Raw genomic sequence first — 16,344 nt, 5'->3', positions numbered from 1 at the left:
GGCCAGCGAGATGGCGCAGAGGTTAAGGTGTTTGCCTTGCACACTGCCAGCCCTGGCTGGATCCCTGACCCCCAGCACCCTACCATCCCTCGGCACGGCCCAACCCCTCCCAATAACACAGCCCTCATTTATCTCAGTGAAAGGCACCCCCACCAGTTACACAGAGGCAGGCTGACCCTGGTCTCTGGCACCTCCTCTCCCTCTGCTTGGCCTTGTTGCCACCTCTGCGTCGGGCCCAGACTCTGCCTTCTCTCTTCTGTGGTGGCTGCATCCCAGTGGACTGTCCCCCCATGCATGCCCTGCTAGCTCTTAGGATCCTACTACAATCCTCCTCCAATCCGTGGGTAAAGTGAGGCAGGTCCTGCTCTGTTCCTGCCCTACACCTCCAGCACTTTCCCTCTGCCCTAGGTTCAGATCCAAAGTCCTGAACATGCCAGCTCAGTTTCCTTCCACTTTCGAATCCTCCTCTCCATTCTTCTCTCACTCCTCTCCCCACCCCTACATGTGGACCTGAAAAATGCCGCAGATGTGTCCAGTGAACATAATGTTCTTTGCCCTCTGATGTTCCCATGTTAGTATTTGCAGAGGGGGCAGGAGGGGAAGGGAGAGGGGAGGAGTTTCTCCCAAGCAGTGCTCAGGGGAATCTGAGACTCACGCCCAGTGATACTCAGTCAAACCTCTCCAGATGATTCAATTCTCAGGCCTGTGGTGCTTTAGGATGTAAAGGTGTTGAGGGCTCCCAGGGCTGTACCCCACAGAGTGTCAAGGTAGGCAGGGGCTGTGATGCGGTGGTAGAACCTGGGCTCCTGAGCTTGTGGTCCCTCCACCCCCAGAGTCTCGGCAAACGTGGCCTACTGTGTCAGAAAGGTTCACACTCTCCTCAGCCTACATTCACGTGTGTTTCCTGCTGCAGGTGGCTGCCCGGAATGCTCACTGCAGCTGCCGTCCCCTGTGGAGTCAGTGAGTCCTCATTGCTTCTCCTGGTGTCACCAGCAGAAAACCGGGCATGCCTCGGTGCAGAGTAAGTTTTGCACAACACATCCTCTCCACAGGGTGGTGCTGTTCGGGTAGGAAAGAGAACAAGTGGCTCTCCATGGCCGGAGGGCTCAAGGACACCTTTGCTTTCAGGGTGTCAGGGGCAGTGATTGAAATCCTGAGCCTTTCTCTGTGGTAAGTATGTGGATAGACAGAAAAGTGTGTGTGTGTGTGTGTGTGTGTGTGTGTGTGTGTGTGTGTGTGTGTGTGTGTGTGTTAGAGTGAGGAGATGGGTTGGGGCCACACTGGGGAGTGCTCAGGGGGTACTCCCAGCTCTGGGCTAGGGGAATTCTCCAGCTACTGGGGAAGAGGGAGTATGAGATCCTCAGTTCAGGGTGAACTGCACGCAAGGCAGGTCCCTGAACCCTGTACTATGCACACCTGACATGCTGAGATCTGCCCCAGCATGTACTTTATTTGATATTTTAATAGCAAATTGTCACTGATGATGACTTCTCTTCCTACTGTTGGGGAGTCAACATATTTGTAAAACCCAGACACTGACTCTGAACTCTAAAACAGCGCACTCCAAAGGAAGGAACTAGAGTTCCCTGGAGAAACAGCCCCAACTAAGAGAGAGCAAGAATAGAGATTTCTTTTCAGGAATTGGTTTGTGCAGTCCGGGGAGCCAGAAAACTCCACATGTGCAGAGCTTGGAACATTGGCAAGTGCTGATGAGCAGTTTCGTGTCTGAGAGCTGGGAGTGGGCAGAATCTGCTCGTTGCCATCTGGAGGTGGACTTGACTTCCCTCTTTTCTGGGGGCCTTGATTGTGGCTCTGAAGGTCTCCCCGCTTGCTGGGTGAGAGTCGCCCATGTTCTGGAGCACAGTCGATCTCCCTGGGAGTCCACTGATGAAAATGCTCATCCTGTCTTGAGGAAAGACCACACGACCATGTCTGCTCCAGGTCGGACCCCTTCCAGGTGCCATAGCCACTTCAAACTAAAAGCAGTTCCCAAGGACCAGGTTGGGCGAAGGGACTTGTATAGAAGAGGAAGAGGCGGTGCTGTGACTGTGCATGGCTTTGTGGTGATTGTTTGGTTTTCGGGGCCATCCAACCAGCACTGCTCAGGGCTTACTCCTGGCTCTGCTCAAGGACCACTTCTGGTGGGACTTAGGGGACCATAAGGGGTGCCAGGGACAGAAGCTGGGTTGGCCACATGCAAGGCAAGCTCCCTACCTGCTGTACTATTTCTCTGACCCATATTGTGAGATTTCATTTCTTTTCCTTATTGGGTTTGGTTTGAGCCACACCTGGTGGTGGTCAGTGGCTATTCCTGACCCTGTGCTCAGGAGTGACCCCTGGCGGTGCTCGATGCAACAAATGTGTGCCTGTACTATCTCTCAGGCCTTAGGTGAGAGTTATTATTCAGAGAAGGAGAGAGGATTGGCAGCGCCAAAGCCCTGGGAACCTCCCGGAGAATTGCTGCAGGAAGAATATGTTCTGGGTGGGCCCCACTGTGTGCTCACGGGGTCTCCTGCGGCCATCAAAGCCTGGAGTAAGGGTGGGGAGGCGGGGCACATGAGGCGTGCACACAGGCATTAATCGGCCTCTGTGCTGGCATGGAGCAGTAACCCTGCAGACTGTTCCACAGGCTCTATCCTGTATTGTTCCCAAGTGCGATTGGGTGGGGAAAATAGTTCATGGATAAGGGTACACACAGCCCAGCACCCCATGGCCAGGGCAAGTCTCCAGACCCGCAGAGTCCCTCTGCTCAGGGGATAGCCTGAGCAGATCCCACTGTGTCCTAAGACTCTTGCATTGAACTGTTTGCCTAGGCAGATACAAGGAAGGGTCCCCGGGTCCCCTGAGCACCTCTGGGGATTCCCACCCCCACCCCAAGATGAGATTGCCATTTGGGGCCGTCCTTAAGGAGGGGGATTTGCTGCTTTGACTGAGGAAGATGAGGCAGGTGAGAGGGCTGTTGCTACACACCCTTGGCCGGTGAGACGCAGCTCCCCAGCCGGCACCCCCGGCCCTGCACCCTTTCTCCTGCAGCTGCCCTGACTCGCTCTTTCCTTGGCAAGCATCTTATATTATCATGACTGCTACAGCCTGTCCTCTCCCCCAAGCAGTACTCCTGCCTTTTATGGCAGAATCCAACAGCTTCCTGGGCTCACCCCAGGGCCCTGTTCCCCTGTGAGCACTGCCCAGCCGGCCTTCGCCTTTCTCAGCTCCATTCCCCCTGGCCAGCTCCTCCCTGACTGCACAACCTCCAGCTCACTGCACCCCTGGTCTGTCTTAGCTTATCTTATGTACCCGTCAGAAGCATTGGGAAACAGTTAAGTACGCCCTTTCATGGACCACTTTATTTGGGGGATGGGGCATGGAATGGCTGACCCAGGCCTGGTGCATCAAGGATTGCATTTGACTACTGGGCCAAATTGTGGCCCCTCACTTGGCCCACTGTCTTCCTTCAGCACCCAGGATCCCACATGTTCCCTGTTTTCCTCTGAACTAATTAGCCATTTCTTGTCTTCTTTGCTGGTTCTTTCTGGTCTGTGTGTGTTCTGCATTTGAGCCACACTCAGCAGTGCTCAGGAGACCCTGTGTGTTGCCATGAACGGAGCCCAGGCCTCCTGCTTGCACAACAAGCATGCGGGCCTCAGAGCCATCTCTCCAGCTCTGGTTCTTCCTGCTCTTGTCCTCTGAGGTTGTCGTGCTCTTGGGATCAGCCCTTACACTAGTTTCTTTTCCTGTCTCTCCTCACTCCCTTAGTGATTGCATACAGAATCATCGCTTTTAGGTTCTATCTATTTAAACTGGTGGGAATAGTTCAAAGGCCAGTGTTGTAACCTTGCAACACGAGGCCCAGAGTGAGTTCCCTGGTGCCATATGCCTCTCACCCCCAGCAGCCTATTGTGTGGCACTGGAGTCCCTACACAGCACTGAAACTTCAGGCCACTTAGATGGGCTGGTGTCTCCAGAAATGCCTCCCCCACCTCCCAAGCACTCCCAGATAGTTAGATTCAATATGATATACATTCAATATGATACACATTCAATATGATATACATTCATACAGATGTGCCAAATATTAACCTCCTGGTGGATATCTTCCCCAAGCCCTAGACCTCAAACCCTTTAAGAATGTGGGTGTTAACTTTGACATTAATCATTGGAAATGATCACTCTGGACAAGAACTGAGTGCCAAAAGGAGATAAGAGAGAGAGAGAGAGAGAGAGAGAGAGAGAGAGAGAGAGGTATTTGTCATAGAGGCAGGCTTCAGGGTGGTGTGGGAGGGAAACTGGGACACTGGAGGTGGGAAATGTGCATTTGTGAAGGGACAGGTTTGGAACATTGTATAACCGAAACCCTATTATATAAATAATTTTGTAATTGTGTATCTCACAGTTATTCAACAACATAAACAAATAAAATTTTTAAAGAGTGTGAGTATTAAGAACCCCACACCTTCTCTCAACCCCCACCTCCTTAGAGACATTTTCTGCCATGGAAGAGTATTGCTTGCAAGAGGATTAAAATGTGAATATACATATATATATTTTAATTTGACTTCACATAAGTATTTTAAGATTTGTTCATATTATTACTTTCATCAGTGTGCCCAGCATTGCTAGTGCAGGAGTTAAGGCTCTTGCCTTGCAAGCAACCATTTCAGGTTCAATCACCAAGCTCCACCAGGAGTGATCCCTGAGCACAAAGCCAGGAATATCCACTGAGCACTGCTGGGTATGGCCCCCAAACCAAATCCCCTCCCTTAGGAGATGAAACAGTGGTAGGACCAGGATATGGCTCAGCAGAAGAGTATTTGCTCTGCATATGCAAGGGCCTGGGTTCAATCCTCAGCACCAAAAAAAAGCAAACTAAAACAATGCTATCTATTGCTAAGTAGGATCCCACAATTTTGGAAAATGACAGCTTTTTTTTCTATCTTCACCTCTTGATAAACATTTTTTCACCCTTCAGTTGTTGTTTGTGGGATGTGGGAGATTGGGCCATGCCTGTGATACTCAAGGGCTACACTTGGCTCTGTGCTCAGGAGTGAATCCTGAGTAGTAGTACTCAGGGAATTGAATCGGGTTGGCAGTGTACAAGGCAAGTCCCTTAATCCATGTACAATCTCTCTGGCCTCTATTCTTTTCTATTTCCTTGTAATATATTTGCATACTTACTGGCTATGCATGTTGACCACACTCTTTTTTGATCTTACTTTCATGTGATGTGGGGAATTCTGTTGGGACTCTCTTTTGCCTTCAGATAAAGTGGAAGGACACATCTTATCTCAGACCTGGCCCCATCCACTTCCCAACCTCGGCTTAAGGGCTCCTTTCTGATTGGGTGTATTTTCCCACGTTTCTGTGATTGGCCCAGTTGGACTGTGGTCAGTGGTAATTGGTAGCTGTGATCTGAGATCTTTTCTGGGCCAAGGGGTGGAGTTGGGGGTGCAAACTGTCTCCCACCTGCTGATGGGAAAGGCAGAGCTCAGCACACAGCCTTTTAGTCTTCCGCTGCCTGTGTCCTTGCCCTTTCCTTTCAGATGAGAGAGATCACAGATGCTTGAGATCAAGAGATGCTTTTAAGACATTGCAGGAACTTTCTTCTCTCTTTTCTCCTTAGTAGAAGAGCTTGGAAGTTGGAGCAGCAGCACATCATGCTTGATTTTTTTGGCCACCTGCATTTAAGAAAAATAAGACATGACTTTCTTTTTTGTGGTGGTTGTTTGCTTTCATTTTATTTTAATTTTTTTTTTTTTTTTGGTTGTTGAACCACACCTGTCTGTGCCCAGGGCTTACTCCTGGCTCTGTGTTCAGGGGTAAGTCCTGATGGCACTCAAGGGACCATATGGGAAATCAAACTCAGATTGGCTGTATGCAAGGCAAGTGCCCTACCCGCTATACAGTATATATCTCTCCAGCCCTCGTTTTTATATCTTTCAAAAGATATTGTGCTCTCTCTCGACATACCATTTACCCTAAATCATTCAATACTTCTTTTTTTCCCTGTGTGGTGTCAGGGATGAACCCCAGGCCTTTCCTCCCTGACCTGTGACTCTTTTTATGAAAATTGATCATATCCCTTCAAGTGCACTTATCTGGTGTCAGCTAGTCATTAAGAAGATACTATTGTCAAGTTGGTTTAACAAAGCTATCTTAAGGAAGAAGCTCTCATCATTTTAATCACCTCTTCCAGTCAATACCCACTTCTAAATGGTGTGGCAGTTATTTTCTCTTACAGAGAGAAGCTGCTCTTTCAACTTTGCCTAGTAAAGCATTCTTTTCCATAATGCAAAAAAAGCAGAAGTCAGCAATTAATGCTACCCCATGAAGAGTGCCACTACGGTTAGTTTTATTTGAGATGAAGGGATGGAGTTTTTAGCTTGCTTCAGACTGGGAACTGGGTACTTCGATACTGTGTGGCCAGGGAGGTAGCAGTGGGCACTGAATGCTTGTATTGCTGTCTGGTCAGGGTGCCATGCAGACATGATCAGTGATGGGCAGGGTCCACAGACCTTCACCCCCGAACACAGCAGCAAACTCTTTTTCTCCTTCATATGCAGGAGGAAAGAAACTTTCTGTATGGTTTTTGTTGTTTGTTTGTTTTTCCTCCTCGAAGCTCTTTCCCTATTTTTGTTGAATGGTTCTTCTAAATATGAGTTATTTGGGTACCCATAGCTAGATGTGTTCTTTATGCTACTAGGGTGTTTGCCTTGCACGCCACCAATCTGGATCCGATTCCTTCATCCCTCTTGAAGGGCCCAGCAAGCTACCGAGAGTATCCAACAGGCACGGCAGAGTCTGGCAAACTCCCTGTGGCATATTTGATATGCCAAAAAACAGTAACAACAAGTCTCACAATGGAGACGTTACTGGTGCCTGCTCAAGCAAATCGATGAACAATGGGAGGACAGGCTACAGGGCTACTCTTCATTAGTTTGGGGGCCACACCTGGTGTTGCTTGGGGCTACACCTAGATCTACCCCTAACTTTGTCTATTTTGTTTTGCAGTGCTGGGGATCAAAGCCAGGCCTCACACATGCAAGACTCTACCACTGAACTACTTAGATTTCTGTAGATATAATTTCTTCTTGAAAGATGAAGAGTAAATTTTTAAATGTTCTGGAATATAGCCTATGGGCTCATATTTGAAAATCAGAGCCTATATTTACTCATTCTAAATTTTCTGTCTTTTAATCAAAGAATCTTTTGATCCCCCTTGAAACTGCCTGTTTGGGAATAGGATTAGTGGCCTGGCCAACATTATCCATAGAGTTTTTTTCAATAATTTCAACTGCAGTGCTTTTCTTTCATAGCTAATCTAATGCTCTTCTATTTTTAAATTTTTTTAATAGAAGGAGTTTGCACAATAATTCTTTGCTGATTTTACTGAAAAAAACACCTAAGTCCTTATTCCCAAATTTTACTTTTAAACTCAGACATTCATTTTACTATGAGATGTGAAACTGTTTTCGTCAGCATTTCCAGGATGAGCTGGAAATGGGTATTCCTTCCTACTCACTACTTTTTTCACCACTAGCACCAGCCCAGTCATGTCTCATCCTAGATAGACAAAACAGGTCTGAGGGGCTGGAGCAATAGTACAGCAGTTAAGGTGCTTGCCTTGCAGGTGGCCAACTAGAATTCAACCCCATAATCCCATATGGTCCCCTGAGCCTCCCAAGAGTGATTACTGAGTGCAGAGTTCAGAAGTAACTCCTGAACACCATTGGATGTGATCCCAAAACCCAAACAAAAACAGAAACAAAAATCCTCTGAGCTAGTGTGTCTGTCCCAAAGACAGCCTTCTCTCAGGCCCTTTCTGGGAGTGGATCCACACAGAAAGGAGCTAGCTTGGGAGACAGCTGGAGCCAGACAAATTTGCAGCCCAAGACTCAGGTCTTTAAAAGCAGAGGCAACCCATGGGGTGAGAAGAGGGAGATCTCAGGCCAATCCTGGCTCTCCATTGATCTACTATGTGAACTTCCGTTTCCTTACAATGGTGGGGGAGAGGAGCAAGCCTAACCTGATGCCTAAATAAACATCCTACTTAGGATACCCTGGTATCACATTCACCCATCCATCTATACATCCACCCACCTACTCATCTTTCTATACGTCCCCAACCTATTGTCCACCACTCACCTATCCACCCATCCATTAACCCACCCATCCATACCTCCATCTCCATTGATACAACTGATCCATCCATCCACCCTTTCATTCCTCCCATCCACCTACCCTTCACCCCTCCTTCCATCCATCCATTGATCCAAATGACCTATCCACCTACCATCCTCCCATTCATTTATTCATGCATTCATCTGTCTTTCTAGCCACCATCTCTCAGCCTGGTCATCATTTCATTTGAAATTTCACTCTTTCCTTTAGACTGAGTTGGCAGAGCTAATCATATTTATATTCTTTTTTTTAAATGTGTGATCCAAAAATAACTTTTGTCTTTTGTATTTGAGTATTCTGTTTCTTTAAATTTTCCTATTTCTAATCTATCCAATAATCTAATAAAGGAAAGGATTTAAATTTCAGATGAATAGAGTGGTATAGCATCTTTTCACTGAAATTCTTTTTTTTTTTTTTTTTTTTTTTTTTTTTTTTTTTAATTTATTTATTGAATCACTGTGGGAAAGGTTACAAAGCTTTCAGGTTTATGTCTCAGTCATGCAAATATCAAACACATTTCCCTTTACCAATACTTATTTTTTACCATGAAGAACCCCAATAAAACCCCACCCCCCACCCCTCCCCGTCCCTGTGAAGCAGATGAATTCTAGTTAACACTCTATCTGCTTTGATTAGATTCATTGTTTCAATAAAAGATTCACCACTATTATTTAGAGTTTACCCCCCCCCCCAAATCAGACATGCTGAAAAAGCATTGTGAAGTGATTTGCTTTCTACGGCTGGGTTCAAGAATTAAATGTTGGTTTTGGATTTCTGCTCTTTTACCTATTGACCCTGGAAGTATTTCTACTGAAAGTCAGATAGTTAAGAAATTGGTTTCTGTTCTGGAGTCCTGGCCGTGCTGGAGAGCCGCTCGCGGGGGGCAACTGGTGACCTCGGTAGGGCGTGAAGGACGGACCAGAACGCCCCCCTTCCCATGAGGTTTTAGTCGCCCCCACACTCCCGGCTCATACCTGCTGTCCACAAGGCTCCCATGTGGCCGCCATCTTTCTTTCCAAAGAGGAGAGGGCGAATGGGGCAACACCCTTTCCCCTCCGGCAGACTTGATGGCCTGGATCAATGCAGAGTCCGTTCACTTTTCTGCTCCAAGCTGCTGGGTTCTGCATTAAGTCCTTGTGCTTCTGGGGCCGTGGCCGTGCTGGAGAGCCGCTCGCGGGGGGCAACTGGTGACCTCGGTAGGGCGTGAAGGACGGACCAGAACGCCCCCCTTCCCATGAGGTTTTAGTCGCCCCCACACCCCCGGCTCATACCTGCTGTCCACAAGGCTCCCATGTGGCCGCCATCTTTCTTTCCAGAGGGAGGAGAGCGGAAGGGAGCAACACCCTTTCCCCTCTGGGCAGAAATGATTGCCTGTATCAACGCATAGTCCTTTCACTTTTCTGCTCCAAGCTGCTGGGTTCTGCATTAGGTCATTGTGCTTCTGGGGCTGTGGCCGTGCTGGAGAGCCGCTCGTGGGGGCAACTGGTGGCCTCGGTAGGGCGTGAAGGGCGGACCGAAACGCCCCCCTTCCCATGAGGTTTTAGTCGCCCCCACACTCCCGGCTCATACCTGCTGTCCACAAGGCTCCCATGTGGCCGCCATCTTTCTTTCCAGAGAGGAGAGGGCGAATGGGGCAACACCCTTTCCCCTCCGGCAGACTTGATGGCCTGGATCAATGCAGAGTCCGTTCACTTTTCTGCTCCAAGCTGCTGGGTTCTGCATTAAGTCCTTGTGCTTCTGGGGCCGTGGCTGTGCTGGAGAGCCGCTCGTGGGGGGCAACTGGTGACCTCGGTAGGGCGTGAAGGACGGACCAGAACGCCCCCCTTCCCATGAGGTTTTAGTCGCCCCCACACCCCCGGCTCATATCTGCTGTCCACAAGGCCCCCATGTGGCCGCCATCTTTCTTTCCAGAGGGAGGAGGGCGGAAGGGAGCAACACCCTTTCCCCTCTGGGCAGAAATGATTGCCTGGATTAACGCATAGTCCTTTCACTTTTCTGCTCCAAGCTGCTGGGTTCTGCATTAAGCCCTTGTGCTTCTGGGGCTGTGGCCGTGCTGGAGAGCCGTTCGTGGGGGGCAACTGGTGACCTCGGTAGGGCGTGAAGGACGGACCGGAACGCCCCCCTTCCCATGAGGTTTTAGTCGCCCCCACACTCCCGGCTCATACCTGCTGTCCACAAGGCTCCCATGTGGCCGCCATCTTTCTTTCCAGAGAGGAGAGGGCGAATGGGGCAACACCCTTTCCCCTCCAGCAGACTTGATGGGCTGGATCAACGCATAGTCCGTTCACTTTTCTGCTCCAAGCTGCTGGGTTCTGCATTAAGTCCTTGTGCTTCTGGGGCCGTGGCCGTGCTGGAGAGCCGCTCGTGAGGGGTGACTGGTGACCTCGGTAGGGCGTGAAGGACGGACCAGAACGCCCCCCTTCCCATGAGGTTTTAGTCGCCCCCACACCCCCGGCTCATACCTGCTGTCCACAAGGCTCCCATGCGGCCGCCATCCTTCTTTCCAGAGAAGAGAGGGCGAATGGGGCAACACCCTTTCCCCTCCGGCAGACTTGATGGCCTGGATTAACGCATAGTCCTTTCACTTTTCTGCTCCAAGCTGCTGGGTTCTGCATTAAGCCCTTGTGCTTCTGGGACTGTGGCCGTGCTGGGGAGCCGCTCGTGGGGGGCAACTGGTGACCTCGGTAGGGCGTGAAGGACGGACCAGAACGCCCCTCTTCCCATGAGGTTTTAGTCGCCCCCACACCCCCGGCTCATACCTGCTGTCCACAAGGCTCCCATGTGGCCGCCATCTTTCTTTCCAGAGGGAGGAGGGCGGAAGGGAGCAACACCCTTTCCCCTCTGGGCAGAAATGATTGCCTGGATTAACGCATAGTCCTTTCACTTTTCTGCTCCAAGCTGCTGGGTTCTGCATTAAGCCCTTGTGCTTCTGGGGCTGTGGCCGTGCTGGAGAGCCGCTCGTGGGGGGCAACTGGTGACCTCGGTAGGGCGTGAAGGACGGACCGGAACGCCCCTCTTCCCATGAGGTTTTAGTCGCCCCCACACCCCCGGCTCATACCTGCTGTCCACAAGGCTCCCATGCGGCTGCCATCCTTCTTTCCAGAGAAGAGAGGGCGAATGGGGCAACACCCTTTTCCCCTCTGGGCAGAAATGATGGCCTGGGTTAACGCATCGTCCGTTCACTTTTCTGCTCTAAGCTGCTGGTTTCTGCATTAAGTCCTTGTGTTTCTGGGGCTGTGGCCATGCTCCAAACTTAACTCTGATTTTCAGGGAGAAAGATTGGGTGGTTTACTTCTCATTGATCACTTTGTATATAGAGAGATGTCGCGCGGCCGCGTAAGCGGCCGCGCGGTTTTGAGAAAAAGTCCTCGTTCCCGCATACTCGAGCTGTGTTTGTAGAGGCTTCTGGTCACCAGGGTTCCATCTGGGGGAGGCGGGATGCGGCGCCTACTCCATCTGGAACTTCCCGGTGCTCTCGGCTCTTTTTGGAACCTGTTTTTTCTTTTTTCTTTTCCTCCGGGATCCCGCACCCTCCATGTGTTCCTTCTCTTATTCTGAACGTTTCAAAGATGGCGCTGGGGGGCGGGCTGTGGGCATGACTTCCGGGATCAGAGGTTACCTGGGAGGTGTAGTCCGGCAGATTTGAGAAAAAGTCCTCGTTCCCGCATCCTCGAGCTGTGTTTGTAGAGGCTTCTGGTCACCAGGGTTCCATCTGGGGGAGGCGGGATGCGGCGCCTACTCCATCTGGAACTTCCCGGTGCTCTCGGCTCTTTTTGGAACCTGTTTTTTCTTTTTTCTTTTCCTCCGGGATCCCGCACCCTCCATGTGTTCCTTCTCTTATTCTGAACGTTTCAAAGATGGCGCTGGGGGGCGGGCTGTGGGCATGACTTCCGGGATCAGAGGTTACCTGGGAGGTGTAGTCCGGCAGATTTGAGAAAAAGTCCTCGTTCCCGCATACTCGAGCTGTGTTTGTAGAGGCTTCTGGTCACCAGGGTTCCATCTGGGGGAGGCGGGATGCGGCGCCTACTCCATCTGGAACTTCCCGGTGCTCTCGGCTCTTTTTGGAACCTGTTTTTTCTTTTTTCTTTTCCTCCGGGATCCCGCACCCTCCATGTGTTCCTTCTCTTATTCTGAACGTTTCAAAGATGGCGCTGGGGGGCGGGCTGTGGGCATGACTTCCGGGATCAGAGGTTACCTGGGAGGTGTAGTCCGGCAGATTTGAGAAAAAGTCCTCGTTCCCGCATCCTCGAGCTGTGTTTGTAGAGGCTTCTGGTCACCAGGGTTCCATCTGGGGGAGGCGGGATGCGGCGCCTACTCCATCTGGAACTTCCCGGTGCTCTCGGCTCTTTTTGGAACCTGTTTTTTCTTTTTTCTTTTCCTCCGGGATCCCGCACCCTCCATGTGTTCCTTCTCTTATTCTGAACGTTTCAAAGATGGCGCTGGGGGGCGGGCTGTGGGCATGACTTCCGGGATCAGAGGTTACCTGGGAGGTGTAGTCCGGCAGATTTGAGAAAAAGTCCTCGTTCCCGCATACTCGAGCTGTGTTTGTAGAGGCTTCTGGTCACCAGGGTTCCATCTGGGGGAGGCGGGATGCGGCGCCTACTCCATCTGGAACTTCCCGGTGCTCTCGGCTCTTTTTGGAACCTGTTTTTTCTTTTTTCTTTTCCTCCGGGATCCCGCACCCTCCATGTGTTCCTTCTCTTATTCTGAACGTTTCAAAGATGGCGCTGGGGGGCGGGCTGTGGGCATGACTTCCGGGATCAGAGGTTACCTGGGAGGTGTAGTCCGGCAGATTTGAGAAAAAGTCCTCGTTCCCGCATCCTCGAGCTGTGTTTGTAGAGGCTTCTGGTCACCAGGGTTCCATCTGGGGGAGGCGGGATGCGGCGCCTACTCCATCTGGAACTTCCCGGTGCTCTCGGCTCTTTTTGGAACCTGTTTTTTCTTTTTTCTTTTCCTCCGGGATCCCGCACCCTCCATGTGTTCCTTCTCTTATTCTGAACGTTTCAAAGATGGCGCTGGGGGGCGGGCTGTGGGCATGACTTCCGGGATCAGAGGTTACCTGGGAGGTGTAGTCCGGCAGATTTGAGAAAAAGTCCTCGTTCCCGCATACTCGAGCTGTGTTTGTAGAGGCTTCTGGTCACCAGGGTTCCATCTGGGGGAGGCGGGATGCGGCGCCTACTCCATCTGGAACTTCCCGGTGCTCTCGGCTCTTTTTGGAACCTGTTTTTTCTTTTTTCTTTTCCTCCGGGATCCCGCACCCTCCATGTGTTCCTTCTCTTATTCTGAACGTTTCAAAGATGGCGCTGGGGGGCGGGCTGTGGGCATGACTTCCGGGATCAGAGGTTACCTGGGAGGTGTAGTCCGGCAGATTTGAGAAAAAGTCCTCGTTCCCGCATCCTCGAGCTGTGTTTGTAGAGGCTTCTGGTCACCAGGGTTCCATCTGGGGGAGGCGGGATGCGGCGCCTACTCCATCTGGAACTTCCCGGTGCTCTCGGCTCTTTTTGGAACCTGTTTTTTCTTTTTTCTTTTCCTCCGGGATCCCGCACCCTCCATGTGTTCCTTCTCTTATTCTGAACGTCCACTGAAATTCTAAAGTAATGTATCTTATTTTATTTGTTGCAAACCACTCTTAGCAATGCTTGAGGGACCTTGTGGAGCTGAGAATTGAGCTTGAAACTTTCACCAGAGGAGCACACACACTAGCCTCTGAACTGTCTCTCTGGCCCCAACAGTAATCTATTTCAATTTGAAGCCAGAGAGTGCTAATACTATTTAAAATCTCCAAATGTCTTCTTCTGTTACCATGATTATAATGTCTTGGACCCTCTGTTTCTCATACCCTCCATATCTGTGCAAGCACCCCCCTCTTTTTTTCTTTTTGGGTCACACCTGGCGATACACAGGGGACCATATGAGATGCTGGGAATCGAACCCATCCTAGCCACAAACGCCTGTTTGTAGGCAAACACCCTACACGCTGTGCAGTTGCTCCAGCCCTTGTAAGAGCCCTTTTGTAGCTCACGAAAGACCAACAATGTGTTTGGCATCTCTTCCTTGGACCCCAATTACTGTCTCCTTTTCAAGCTTTTTGGGCTGAATTTTTTTTTATCAATGTCCATTTTGATGTCTTCATTTGAATCACAATATTTTCCTGTCATGTTATTTTTCCTTTTAGAATGAAAAGATATGCTGAGAAAAAAAATTGAGCTGCCTTCTCCTGACTTGGATATTTATCATGGGTGGTGGCAAGTCTAAACTCCATCCCTGTCCTCTCTTTTTCTCATGGGGTAAAGGTGACTGTGTGGAAACAAAGGAAGGACAGCAGAAGCCACATTTTGTTGCCCTAGAGAAGATCTCCAGAGAGCCAAAGGTTACAGGAGAAGTGGAGGAGAAGGCAGAAGAGGATGAGGATGAAGAGTTCCTCAAGTTTGTGATCCTCCATGCACAAGAGGACACATACGAGGCCCTCCGAGTCCAGAGTCTGCTGCAGAATGAGTTTGGCATCAAACCTGGGATCATCTTCGCAGAGATGCCCTGTGGCCGACAGCACCTGCAGAACCTGGATGACGCTGTCAACGGCTCGGCCTGGACCATCTTACTGCTGACCGAGAACTTCCTGCAAGATACCTGGTGCAGGTTCCAGTTTGACACATCCCTCATGAACTCCGTCAACAGGCAGCACAAGTACAACTCGGTCATCCCCATGCGGCCACTGAGCAACCCCCTGCCCCGCGAACGGACACCCTTGGCCCTTCGCACCATCAATGCCCTGGAGGAGGGCAGCCGAGGCTTTGCTACCCAAGTTGAGAGGATCTTTCAGGAATCTGTGTACGAGACCCAGAAGACAATATGGAAGGAGATGAGAAATGCAGTTCCCAGGCATCTCACTGCCTGACACAGTACAGCCCCCTGAAGACCTGTGAGGCTTCATCTCCATTTGAGAAAGCAATTTCTAGGGAATGATTAAACTGAAGAGAACCTCTATTTTCCAGGAGCCCCAGAGAAGTAATGTCTGCAAGACAATCCATAAAATTGTGCTGATTTGGGATTGCTGTCTTTGATGTTTTGACAAACTCAAGTTGTCAATTTTTAGTTTGATTTTTTGGGGGAGGGGCTCACCCAGCTGTGATGAGGGAGTCCCTCTAAGTGATGCTGGGGAAGGAGGGGGACCGGGAGATATTGGGTCTCAATCCCGGGGCTGACACAGCACTCATCCCGCTGAGCTCTCTATTCATTTCAGGGAATTTTCATCTTCCTAACCTGGCAAGCTACCCATGACGTATTCGATATGCCAAACACAGTAACAAGTTTCACAATGTTACTGGGCCCACTCGAGCAAATCGCTGAACAAAGGAAGGACAGTGACAGTGACCGTGACAGTTCTTGACAGGTTTCTCAATATATATTTCTCACATGGAATGCTTAGCAAAATGTTGTACAATTAGCTATTTTTTTAAATGCAATAAAATCTTCCCTTGCTGATTCTTGTTCAAAGATAAGCAGAAAGAAATGGCCCCCAAAGAGCTCAGCAATTTCCCTGGGGAGGCCCCTCACCTGAGTGTGGCCAGGTCTACTTCTCCCTCTCGGTCACCTGGAAAGAGGGACCCAAGATTAGAGGTCTCAGACTGACTATCCAGGGCCGCAGAACATGACCAAGTCTTAGGGCACATCAGCAGGATCCAGTCCGGCGGGTTCCCCCGCCTCCTGCACTTGGCATCTTGGCAGCTGTTTCCACCCCTGTTGGCACCTCGTATACTGTTGGAGGAGTACAAACTTCAGGCACAAACTCTCCATGCCAGGCCTCCTCAGCCTCCAGAACATTGCCCCAGTGTTTCTGAGCACTGGGACTGGGAGTCCTTGCTGGATTTCTCTGAAATAGACAGATGAGCTTTCTCAGGACAGCCGCTATGTTTGTAGGCTCTGCCTTCACCTTTTTGGACTGGGCTTTGGGAGAACCTTCTGGTATGAACTGGAGAATAGAATGGAATCAGACTCAGGTTATGGGGGTAGAGGGAAGAACCAAGCGGAGCTCAGCCTCTGCCCCTGGAGATGAAATGGCCATGGACCTGCCGCTAGCCCACCTTTTATCTATGATGTGAAAGGACTGGGTTGTCTCCTCTCAGGATGTGGACCAGCAGGAATCAGAAACCAAGACAAGAAAGAAGATGG

At 50.2% G+C, this 16,344-nt stretch overlaps 1 protein-coding gene across 1 annotated transcript; it reads left to right on the top strand.

Moving 5' to 3' along the window:
• Positions 1 to 969: 969 nt before the first annotated feature.
• TICAM2 (TIR domain containing adaptor molecule 2) lies at positions 970 to 15,070 on the top strand. The gene is made up of 2 exons (XM_056124393.1): positions 970 to 1,021; positions 14,351 to 15,070. Exon 2 carries the CDS (start codon positions 14,411 to 14,413, stop codon positions 15,068 to 15,070), a length of 660 nt encoding a protein of 219 aa, XP_055980368.1. The 5' UTR covers positions 970 to 1,021; positions 14,351 to 14,410.
• Positions 15,071 to 16,344: the final 1,274 nt, after the last annotated feature.

This window comes from Sorex fumeus, unplaced genomic scaffold, assembly GCF_029834395.1.
Source record: "Sorex fumeus unplaced genomic scaffold, SorFum_2.1 ptg000051l, whole genome shotgun sequence".
Classification (NCBI taxonomy): Eukaryota; Metazoa; Chordata; class Mammalia; order Eulipotyphla; family Soricidae; genus Sorex; species Sorex fumeus.
Note: the sequence above shows the minus strand (reverse complement) of the source record. Positions and strands in the feature narration are given on the sequence as shown.